Source organism: Suillus fuscotomentosus (assembly GCF_016647785.1).
Source record: "Suillus fuscotomentosus strain FC203 chromosome Unknown F5891scaffold_117, whole genome shotgun sequence".
NCBI classification, from domain to species: Eukaryota; Fungi; Basidiomycota; class Agaricomycetes; order Boletales; family Suillaceae; genus Suillus; species Suillus fuscotomentosus.
In genome coordinates, this window is record NW_024539629.1 from 70,750 (window position 1) to 83,028 (window position 12,279).

Consider the following 12,279-nt stretch of genomic DNA (forward strand, 5'->3'; position numbering starts at 1 on the left):
CTTCATTGTTGAGTTCCGGCTCGGGCGATTGACGTTCAGGAGTTTCTGACATAGCTTAGGAGATAGCATCAGTAAAACACATGAAATGATATGAAGATACCTACAAGGTATGGGTGCCCCTGGTACAACCGGAGTGGCCGGATGAGGCTCCGGAGTTGATTCATTCACTGGGGAAATGCCATGAAAGGTGACCATGGGATGGACAGAGTAATCTCACCAGCCATAGGAAAATCGGGTACAACCGGAGCATCATCAGACGAAATCAAGGTATCCTCCAGACCAAGATACAAGTCTGGGTCATCGTACAGGGCCAGTCCATCTGCCAGAGCCGGAGATGATGGATCTGGAAGTATGTGATGAATTTGCACATGTAAAATATGTACATTTGAATTGGAAAACATACCGGGAATCACATTCAACACATCCAAACCACCGGACAACCCAGAATCAGAGTCTAACTCATCATCCAGCCCAAGGTATATATCATCTAATGGATCTGAACCATGTCAGATCAATTGACTGAAATCAGAAAAAACAAAACATACCAAGGGACATCCAGGATTGGGAGGACTCATCCACATCCATTGAAGTAAATTCAGTGACCAGAGAGTCATGAAATCTGACCCCAGGTTGAGAGCTCATGATATCTGATGAGCTGATGCACTGATGAACTGATTGATAGCTGATAACATTGAAGTTCAACACATGGCCAGCGATTGCCAAAAGTTGAACCATGACCAAACAAACACAAACAATCAACGAATTTTCAACATTGTCCTTCAATTGTATTGTTTCTTTGAAACTTCATTCTATTGATAACAGATTTCACCCTGCTTTCAACATTCTCACATCTGTCAACTCCATCCAAATGTCTACTCAAGTTCAATCTTCATTGGCCAACCTCAAGGCATCCACTGCTCAACTTGTGGGCATCATTGCCGGCGCCCAGCACATCCCGGCTGGCTCAGTGGATGTCCACCTTGTTCTAACAAAGCAGGTCACCACTCTTTTGGTATGTTGAACTTATTAAATTAGTGTAACATTAATGTTTGTAATGTCTGGGTAGGCTGACATCATCCGGGCCCATGAGAAAGGGGAATACATCCCTGGAATTGTGGTGTCCTGCTCTAAGGAGCTGATGAGGGTGCATTTCATGACTCCCCGGGCATTGCCAAACTGGCACAGCATTGGCCATGATGACCCCCGGGTGGCTAGACACACCTGGCGCAAGCAAATCCGTGCCTGGGAGGCATTGGGTGACAATTCCTGTGATCTCCCTGTTGTCCCTAATGTTTCCACTGGCCCACTCACTGTCAACCTTCCGTCTCCACCTGTCCCTTCACCTGCACCTGTCCCTTCCCCCACCCCCGTCATTCCCTCACCTCCGGTCATCGCCGGACCTTCTGGCAAGACGACCCCTGAGGTCCAGGACAAAGGAAAAGGTAAGGCCACCTCCGTCGACCTGTCACCGGAAGTTGGGGGGAGCAACAAGAGGAAGTCTCCAATGATTTCTGGACACTCCTCTCAACCTCCAAAGTCGGCACTGAAGGCTCGCAAGCGTGTCAAGTCAACTCAACTCCCCAAGTCGAAGCTGTTTGTGGAGTTGGAAGATGATGAAGACCCAATTGTTCAGGTATGTGTTCTGGCTGATTTGTGACATGCTCTCAATTTGTTGCAGCCGATTTCGCGTGGAGTGCCAGAGGTCGTCCTTCCCTAGCGCACCATTGTGGTAAGGAAGCCCCAGTCGCCTCGGTCACCCAGTTCCCCCAAGAAGCAATCATTTGGGCCTGCTTCGGTAAGTTTGCATTTTTCGTTTGGACCTTGAATATATGCTCATGTGTCCACAGCTGACTGCTGGCAGTCGTCCGGAGGTTACAGTGCATCAGCAAACTATTAATTTAGTGACAATTCCCACATGATTGACAAATCCACACAAACCCACACAAGGCCATACACACATTGCAGATGACACAAGCAAATAATCAAAAATTGGGAACAAACTTGACAAGCGCACAAGTAGCACAGACGCACAGACGCACAGACATACAAACTGTACAAATGGTAAGACTTGTGTACGAAAATACAAACATGGTCTATTAACGTTTATGAAGTATTGACATGCAAAGACGAAAATATTTACAACACTATTAAGCTGTGATTAGGAGAACTTGTCAGTGTGCATGCACAAGAACACTGCAAACTGGAAGCTTACTACCGATTATGTTCGAATGAATGTTGCGACACCGTCTTTTCTTCGCTCTAGATGCAAGCGCCCAACATTGAGATCAGCTAATAATAAGCATGTATTCGCGGCCTCTGCACGACGACAGCAGAGACGTGTAAGTATCTGATGGTGTTCCAAAATACAATCCACCAGGTGCTTTTGAGCCTGGCAAACTTTTACATTCAGCTTGAGCTACTTTGAGTGCGAGGTCAGAATGATCGTCTTCCTCTGCTTGGTCGAGTGATGTGGAGTCTCATTCCTGCCAGTACCAAAGGCATATAAGAATGACGAAGCATTGAAGTGATCAGTGGATAACAACTCACAAAGTGCATCAATATGGGGAAGTTATCTTCCTCTTTGACGAGCTGCGATTGTCGCAGAAAAGATGAACATTGTGAACTTTGTTTGGACCGAGAATATGGAGAGACTTCCTCACAACGACGGGAGGATGGAAAACAAGGAGAAAGTTCAGAATTGAAAGAGGAACTTTGAGAAGAAACTGATGAACTGTGGGAGGCCCGGGAACGGTGCGAAAAGGCCATAGAGTTAACATTGGAGGTTTGCATTGTGAGCACTGGTGGCAATATGGACAATATCTAGTAAGTACGATGATGTGACACCAATGTGATATGTCGGAGTGATGCGTGAGACTTATTAGTCTGTGCATCGGTCGATATTAGTTTCACTTATGTCAGTGCCAATATGTCCAAAGTGTGGCAAAGTATTCACCAAGGAATCTAGTGTCACTCGACACCTCAGCCAGCCTCGGACATTGTGTCACAGTTCTACTCACGATATGGTCGATATCTTACAGTTTGCTGAGTTGGATCCTTCACAGCAATCTCAAGGTCAACCTCAACCAATGTTGGGCTTGGACATCCCGCAATTTAATACTGAGGATGAGATGATGAATGTTGACTTTGGCGGAGCCCATTTCCAGGATGAGGGAGAGTTATCAGAGGTGGAGATGTATGAGGGCGCAGGAACTTGTTATGCTTGGGATGATGTGACCTTTCTGGATCTTTTTGATGCTGATGAGTATGCAGAACGCAGGAAAGAAAACCTCTTCTACCCTTTTGCATCAAGGGAAGAGTGGGAAGTCGCCGATTTTCTCCTGTGTTCTCCCCTCAGTATGGCAGCAATTAACCAGTTTCTGGGACTCCCTATGGTGCGTGTCCTTTTCACAAGCACTGACATTTTCTGACATTATTTGCAGATCCTTCGGTTGAAATTGTCATTCCGCAACACTAAAGAATTGCAAAGCCGTGCTGAGATGCTGCTGAAGGGACCAAGCTGGAAGTGTCAAACCATTCCTTCGCTCAATCCCACAAAAAGTCCTATCCGATTGTTTTGAAGGGATCCCATGGAATGTTTGGAAAGTCTCTTCAGTAACCCCCTTTTTCATGACCAGCTGGATTTTGTCCCTCGCCGCGTTTACACGACATCGGCGCAGCTTCTTCGTGTATACTCAGAGTGGTTGACAAGTGACTCTGCTTGGGAGATCTAGGTATGTACGGTTTGTGTGTCAATATTCATGTTGTCTCATCATAAGAACTACAGGACCAGCTCCCCAGAGGTGCAACAGTCCTGGGCACTGTGCTTTCTTCGGACAAAACAAATATTACCAATATGACTGGTGCCAGACTCGCTCATTCGCTCCTTTTGGGCCTCGCTAACATTCGCATGAGCACTCACATCAAGCTCTCATCCAGGGCTTTTCTGCTCACAGCTCTCCTCCCTATCCCGGAGTACTTGTATCCCAAACAACGGATGCGGGGCATGCTAGAAGATCGCCTTATGCATGAGTGTCTTTCCATAGTTCTGAAGCCCCTTATGATAGCTGCTGAAATTGGAATCATGATGTCCGACCCAGTGGGAAATGTGCGCCACTGTTTTACGCCTCTTGCAGCGTATATTGTTGATACCACGGAGGCATGTATGCTTGCATGCGTGCGCGGGAAAACTTCGCCGTTTACCTTAGCATCGTATCTGGAGTTTGGGGACGACTTTCGCCACCCCAAGCACACACGCTCTATCACCCTGGAACAGCTCGATAGCATAACGGTCGATCCTGATGACCTTGAAGCTTACTTCCAAGCATGCAAGGAATACCGACTAAACAGTGTCCACTCTCCTTTCTGGAAGGACTGGCCGCTCGCTGATCCATCAGTCTTTTTAACTCCTGAACCTTTGCATCACTGGCACAAGGAGTTTTACGATCACAACCTCCAGTGGTGCCTTATAGTTGTTGGAGCGCAGGAATTGGACTTTTGCATATCAATATTACAGCCTACTGTAGGCTATCGCCACTTTCATGGTGGAATTTCGAAATTAAAGCAAGTCACAGGCAGGGTGCACCGAGATATTCAGTGTTACATTATCGGCCTGATCGCTGGTGCAGCCCCTCATCGATTTGTGGTCGCAATCTGTGCTCTGATGGACGTCCGGTACATGGCACAGTCTCCTTTGCCTGATGAGAACTTGCTAGCGCGTATTGACAGATCACTCTTGATCTTTCATGAAAATAAAGACATTATCCTCTCCCTAGGCGCTCGGATGGGCACGAAGAAGCCTATCGACAATTGGTTCATACCCAAGCTCGAACTTATGCAGAGCATTACTGCCAGCTCACGCAAAGTTGGTGCCCTCATCCAATGGTCCGCAGACACCACCGAGCATGCCCACATATCCGAAATCAAGGACCCTGCATGGCACATCAATAACAACGACTATGATCCTCAAATCTGTCATCATTTAGATCGCCAGGAGAAGCTGCGATGTTTCGTGATTGCTACAGCACTGAAGAGTTCTTGCGCTCATTCCAACTCAGAAGATGATGAAGATTGTGATGAAGTGATGGACCCGCGAACTGCGCTCTTGGAAGAGCTGAACCACATGTGCATCACTACCAACTACTTTAGCAAAGCAAGGCAATTGGTTGCCACAAGGCGCGATAATATTCCTCACCCTCCCCGGACATTCATTGCTGCCTCCACCGCTATCCATCTCAATTTTTCCCCTACTTGTACTGGGCTGAAAATTGACGAGGTCGCTGATGATTTTAACATACCAGATTTATGCCAGGTTCTTTCCGACTTCTTGCAACGTGACACAAGGAATGGAGAAGCAGGTCATGGATTGGGAGTTCCAAGAAGATCACTAATCGACCGTCCCTCGACTCTTCCTTTTGAGTGTATTCAAGTATGGCATGTCGTTCGTTTGCAACAAGTTTCTTTCCACGATGCCAGTGTTGTTCTGCCCGCACAGACTGTGCATGCCTCCCCCTCATCTCCTGTCAGTGGGTGGCCAAAAGGCCGACAGGACGCTGTCCTCGTCAATGTTGATCAAGCCTATGATTGGCCCAAATCAGGGTTGATGGGTGAGTTTGCTTGTGTCGATATTAATCTTGCTTATCGTGACCCCCCATTTTTGAAGGGCACCAAGTTTGCGAATTGCAGCTCATAATGCGCCCAGTTCCCTGGCAATGTTCATGCTGTAGAGACTCATGCCTCTCATGGCATGACATGGCAGTTTCCACCAAGGAGTGCATAGCACGAACTTGTAGCATCACTCTGTGCGCTACCCACAGCTATCCCTATACAAGACACAGCTTTCCCGCGCAATGCGCGCCATGCGCGCACCATTCCCGCGCTTCACGATGTATACACACGCACGCGTGTTCCTGCGCTTGAGCGCCTTATAGCGCCAGCCATCCAGAAGCATCCATCCACTGTCCACCAAGCCCTCTAGTGTGTATATTTCTATTTCTCTCATTGCATATTGTTCCACCTTTATTTTTATCATGAATTCTCACTCATATATATCTTTACATACCTACTCGGTAGCGCTTCGGCTCTGCATTACAGCGCTTAGGCGCGCTATATAAGCGCCAGCAGTACATAGTGAAACTTTACTTTCAAACTTACCTTACCTTACTGAACTTTCCACCTTACTATACTTTCCACCCACTATCTACCTAGAAGAGCATAGTTGAAATCTATTTGTCTGCACTTTGCACCTCTCTTCACTTGTCTTACATCATATCCTCACTTAAGCTTACTCTTTCTCATTTCCGCACGCGCGCGCGCGCTTTCCCACACTTCACGCTAATATGCGCGCGCATTCCCGCGCCTTCGTACCTTGCACGCACCTGCGCTTTCTTGCGCCTCGCTTCAGCGTGTACCTCTAGATCTTCGCTGCACTCGCTTCCCTTTAGGGTCAAACGCGCTTGTCTCCTCAAGTAACGCAGACTAGGCAACGCACGACCTATAACATTTTTTAGATACAGTCAGGAGCTTCATTTGTTCCTCTCTGTATTGTTGTTTCTACAACGCATTACATGGCATGATCAATATTTGTGTTATGTACATAGTTTCAAAATGGGTGTGATTGACCCGGTCACTGAGATGCATGTATTGAAACACGCTAAACATGCCAATGGTGCCCCAGTAGGTGATATAGTACCCCTTGGCCAACTTCGTGCATTTATCCACATCATTCCTCAACTTGGTCCTGTGGCAGATGCGTGGTTGACAAAGGCAAATTCTACTCATTATCATTCATCCTTTTTCTTGAATAAGTACTTTGACAAGCAGATATATGACGCCCTCTCACAAGGATAGATACCTTTTACTTTTATCGAGCGTTTCACATTTAAATTGCATGTATGGCATGTAGAATTGATGGAATCGGATCTTCAGCACGCTTTGACAAGGGTGACAGAGCCTCAGTAACACCACCCATAAGTGATGCAAATTGCACAGGCAACTGAGACGCACCCTGACGCGAGCCCCTTCAGTGACAAATTCCGTATTATACGGGCCACCCGACCTCCATAATATCCCGTATGAGACGGGCCAGCTGATCATGGGCCCATGTTATGTATATTCTCGATGATGATGGATGGGCCGGGACACATATTATTTCTGATGGAGACGGGTGGGCCCATGTATGCCAATGATATATATATCCTTAATGTTGACGGATGGGCCGGGGGAATATGATCATTCATGGAGATGGGTGGGCCCATCTGGGTAATATGTAGAGTAGGATATTATAGACAGCTGGGCTGAAGAGAGATGTAAGGCAAATATTGTTATATAGATGGGCGGGCCGACGTGGGTGTATTACATATATGGGTGGGCCGAGGTAGGGAAATATTACATAGACGGGTGGGCTGACGTAGGGTGTATTACATATACAGGTGGGCCGACGTGGAATGTATTACATATACGGGTGGGCCGACGAAAGGGATATCAAATAGACCGGTGGGCTGAGGGTGCTATAAAATATTTATTACATAGACAGGTGGGCCGAGGTGGGGTATAATTATATAGACGGGTGGGCCAACATAGGATGTATTACATAGATGGGTTGGCTGACGTGGGGGATAATACATAGATGGGCGGGCTGACGGGGGTGTATTACATATATGGGTGAGCCTAGATATGTTCCATCAAGACATACAGCTGATGTAGCCACCAGCAAATCAAACACATAGGATACATGTACACTATGAGTGCATATACCTACCATCAACCACCAAATCTAAACCCCTAAGCACAAAAACATGAATCGATCATGTGTGGCATTGACCAATAATCCAGGACTGAAGTGGAAAAACCCCATACCTGAACCCTGGTGTGCAACAAATCCTATTTCTAAGCATGGACACCAGAAGCACAACACTCACAAAAATATATATGTCAAATTTTCAGTGCCAAACCCCAAACCGAGATGTACCAACCCCTGAAACCCGAAACCCGAGACTGCCGGGTCTCAGGTATCGGGTGTCCGGAACTCGGAACTTGGGAGAATTTGGGGAGATCAATACAATTTAATTTACAATCGAGTTGATTGACAACACATTGACTTACCCATGTTTGCAATATATTTTTGTTTAGACATACCGAGTTCCAAGTTCCGGACACCCGATACCCGAGACCCGAGACTGCCGGGTTTCGGGTGTCGGGTGTCCGGAACTCGGAACTTGGGAAAGTTTGGGGAGATCAATACAATTTGATTCACAATCAAGTTGATTGACAAACACATTGACTTAACTATGTTTGCAATATATTTTTGTTTAGACATACCGAGTTCCGAGTTCCGGACCCCCGGACCCCGAAACCTGAGACTGCCGGGTCTCGGGTATCGGGTGTCCGGAACTCGGTATGTCTAAACAAAAATATATTGCAAACATAGTTAAGTCAATGTGTTTGTCAATCAACTTGATTGTGAATCAAATTGTATTGATCTCCCCAAACTTTCCCAAGTTCCGAGTTCCGGACACCCGACACCCGAAACCCGGCAGTCTCGGGTCTCGGGTATCGGGTGTCTGGAACTCGGAACTCGGTATGTCTAAACAAAAATATATTGCAAACATGATTAAGTCAATGTGTTGTCAATTAACTCGATTGTAAATTAAATTGTATTGATCTCCCCAAATTTCCCCCGAGTTCCGAGTTCCGGACACCCGATACCCGAGACTGCTGGGTGTCAGGCGTCGGGTGTCCGGAACTTGGAACTTGGGAAAATTTGGGGAGATCAATACAATTTGAGTCTCGGGTATCGGGTGTCCGGAACTCGGAACTCGGGGGAAATTTGGGGAGATCAATACAATTTGATTCACAATTGAGTTGATTGACAAACACATTGACTTACCCATGTTTGAAATATATTTTTGTTTACACATACTGAGTTCTGAGTTCTGGACCCCCCAACCCCAAAACCCGAGATCCAGCAGTCCACAATTCTGGGGTTCAGGGGTTGGCAAAATGTGTATGAATATATGAAAGGTTGAATGAAACATTTTTGAAAGATGTCTCATATCAAATGTTAAGTCCCGAGTTTCGAATTTTGGGTTTCAAGACTCCAGGTTTCGGGACTCGGCACTCCCGAAATCCAGAAGTTGAAACTCGGGATTTGACATTTGATATGAGACATCTTTCAAAAATGTTTCATTCAACCTTTCATATATTCATACACATTTTACCAACCCCCGAACCCCAGAATTGTGGACTGCCGGGTCTCGGGTTTCATGGTTCGGAGGTCCGGAACCCGGAACTCGGAACTCAGTATGTGTAAACAAAAATATATTTCAAACATGGGTAAGTCAATGTGTTTGCCAATCAACTCAATTGTAAATCAAATTTTATTGATCTCCCCAAATCTCCCCAAGTTCCGAGTGCCGGGACCCCCGAACCCCGAACCCCGAGACTGCCGGGTCTCGGGGTTCGGGGGTCCGGAACTCGGAACTCGGTATGTAGAACAAAAATATATTTTAAACATGGGTAAATCAAATTTTATTGATCTCCCCAAATTTCCCGAGTTCCGAGTTCCGGGACCCCCGAACCCCGAGACCTGGCAGTCCACAATTTCAGGGTTCAGGGGTTGGTAAAATGTGCATGGATATATGAAAGGTTGATTGAAACATTTCTGAAAGATGTCTCATATCAAATGTCAAGTCCCGAGTTTTGATTTCCGGGTTTCAGGACTCCGGGTTTCAGGACTCCGGGCTTCGGGACTCAGCACTCTTGAAACCCGGAAATCGAAACTTGGGACTTGACATTTGATATGAGACATCTTTTAAAATGTTTAAACCAACCCTTCATATGTCCATACACATTTTACCAACCCCCGAACTCCGAAATTGTGGACTGCCGTGTTTCGGGGGTCCGGGGTCCCGGAACTCGGAACTCAGAATTTGGTATGTAAGACAACAAAAATATCTTTCAGGGTTCAGGGGTTAGTGAAATGTTTATAGATATACGTAGATTAATTCAAACATGTCTGAAAAATTTCGTTCATCTCAAATGTCAAATCCTGAGTTCCGGACTTCGGGACTCAGCACCCGGCAGTCAGGGTTGGGGGTTCAGCACTGAAAATTTGACATTCGGGTGTTCAGGTTTTGGGTGATATCTAAATCAACAACTTCGAGTTCTGCCAAAGCGTGAAACTTGAAACCCAGTGTGCAACATGTTGATTTTTCATTTATATCACACAAATCATCGAGTTCCGAGTGCCGAGGGCTGAGACCCAAAGCCTGAGACCTGAAAATATGTACACAACATGTCCATTTTTCACTCACTGCACAAATCACCGAGTTTCGAGTGCCAAAGCGTGAAACTTGAAACCCAGTGTGCAACATGTCCATTTTTCATGTACATTACACAATTCATTGAGTTCCGAGTGCCGAGGGCCGAAACCCGAACCCCGAGACCTGAAAATATGTATACAACATTTCCATTTTTCACTTGTTGCACAAATCACCGAGTTTCAAGTGCTGAAACCCGAAACTCGAAACCCGGTGTGCAACATGTTCATTGTTCATTTACATTACACAGATCATTGAGTGCCAAGGGCAGAATCCTAAAACCCGAAGCCCAAAAACATGTATGCCACATGCCCATCTACTCATTGCACAAATCACCAAGTGTCGAGTGCCGAAACCCGAAACCCGGTACTTCAAATCAGTAGTCGGGTACTTGGTACTTGGTTCTGATACTTGGTACCCGAGAATCAGTAGTCAGGTACTTGGTACTTGGTTCTAATTCTCGGTACCTGGGAATCAATAGTTGGGTACTCCAGCCAATAGTCCCGAGTCCCAAGTACTGATATTTGGTATTCGGTAGTCAGGTTTGGAACTTGGGTCTTGGTTTGGTTATCATTTGACTGAGATATTGGTAGGCAATATTGGCACTCGGAGCTCAAATACTGACTATCAACTATCAAGTGTCAGGACTTGGTAATCGGTAGTTGAGACTTGGTGCTTAAATGGATATTGCATATATACATAAAAATACAAAATATGTTCCTATGTGTTCATTTCTAGGTGAACAGACTTTGGAATTATATCTCAATCATCTATTCAACAATAGAAACAATGTATCAGGAGCTCAGGACCATAGGGTAATCCTTTATTGTATAGTGTACCTCCCCCTCTTCTGGTGGTTCACCCACTGGGGGTTTTTCCCTGTAAAGCTGGACCTCAAGGACTGTAGGGAGTCTATTCCTGAGCATATTCGGAGTAGATATATCATATAACCAGCCCAGGACACACAGGATCCTTCTCCAGGAACAAAGCATAGACAATTGCACTTGTGACATTTTTTCACAATTTTCAGTATCTTGCCCTTGCATCCATGATCCAACCTTTTAATATATAATGAGCATAGCTTATATTCTTGCTTCTTATGACAAAGATCAGCTTACAATAGGCTGGAGTTTGTGAGCTAGTGTGCATACTTGCCATTTTGCCTGATAAGGGGCCCATGCCTTCAAAACATTGAATCTTCATAATCAGAAACCTGGGGTACATTTCAAATATCTTAAGTATCATAGACATAAATTTACAGACAAATCAACCAAGAATTGAGTACTGAGGAAGTGAAATGGGTAAGAAATTGAGTGTGGGAAACTTCAAAGACCCAAAGCATCGAAAATGGTTAGTTGAGCAGTGGTAGGACTTTAATGCTGGGTCAACTCATATTTTCACTATATCCCTTCTACCCACCCCCTACCCTCAGGGCAGTAGGCAGTATGGGTTCCTTGGGTAGTTTACAATCTATCCTACATATTTGTAATGATATTTTTGGCCTGAATCATATATAAATGTGACTTTGTATAAAAGATGTCTACTGTCACTCTCCACACATCATTTTGCCTATCATTACATCAATCCTTCATGAATATTTCTAAGCTTTTAAGCTATTATAATGGATGTATATGGGTGTTATTCCAGGTCTCTGATCACATCACAGGCTTGTCATGTTGGATATCTCGACATAATGTGCAAGTCTCGCTATTAATATTCATTCTTTATCTTTAGACTCACTTACTGCACACATGTATTTCATTTGTCATTATTGATATTTTGGATTTCTTTAGCTTATATCTTGGTCACATGGTAACCAATGGACGAGAAAAGACTACAAATAAACTCACCTAGACTCGGACTACAACCTTGATTAAGCTGACTACTGATTCCCAGATACTGAGTATCAAAACCAAATACTGAGTACCAATTACCATGTACCAAGTACTGCGTAATGAGTAAC

The 12,279-nt window shown here is 45.3% G+C and overlaps 1 protein-coding gene across 1 annotated transcript; it reads left to right on the forward strand.

Annotated features, from left to right (window-relative positions):
* Positions 1-3,086: 3,086 nt before the first annotated feature.
* Positions 3,087-5,387, forward strand: F5891DRAFT_986420 (uncharacterized protein; the record flags this gene model as incomplete). The annotated part of the gene is made up of 4 exons (XM_041377763.1): positions 3,087-3,392; positions 3,441-3,558; positions 3,777-5,272; positions 5,298-5,387. 4 exons carry the CDS (start codon positions 3,087-3,089, stop codon positions 5,385-5,387), a joined length of 2,010 nt encoding a protein of 669 aa, XP_041218402.1.
* Positions 5,388-12,279: the final 6,892 nt, after the last annotated feature.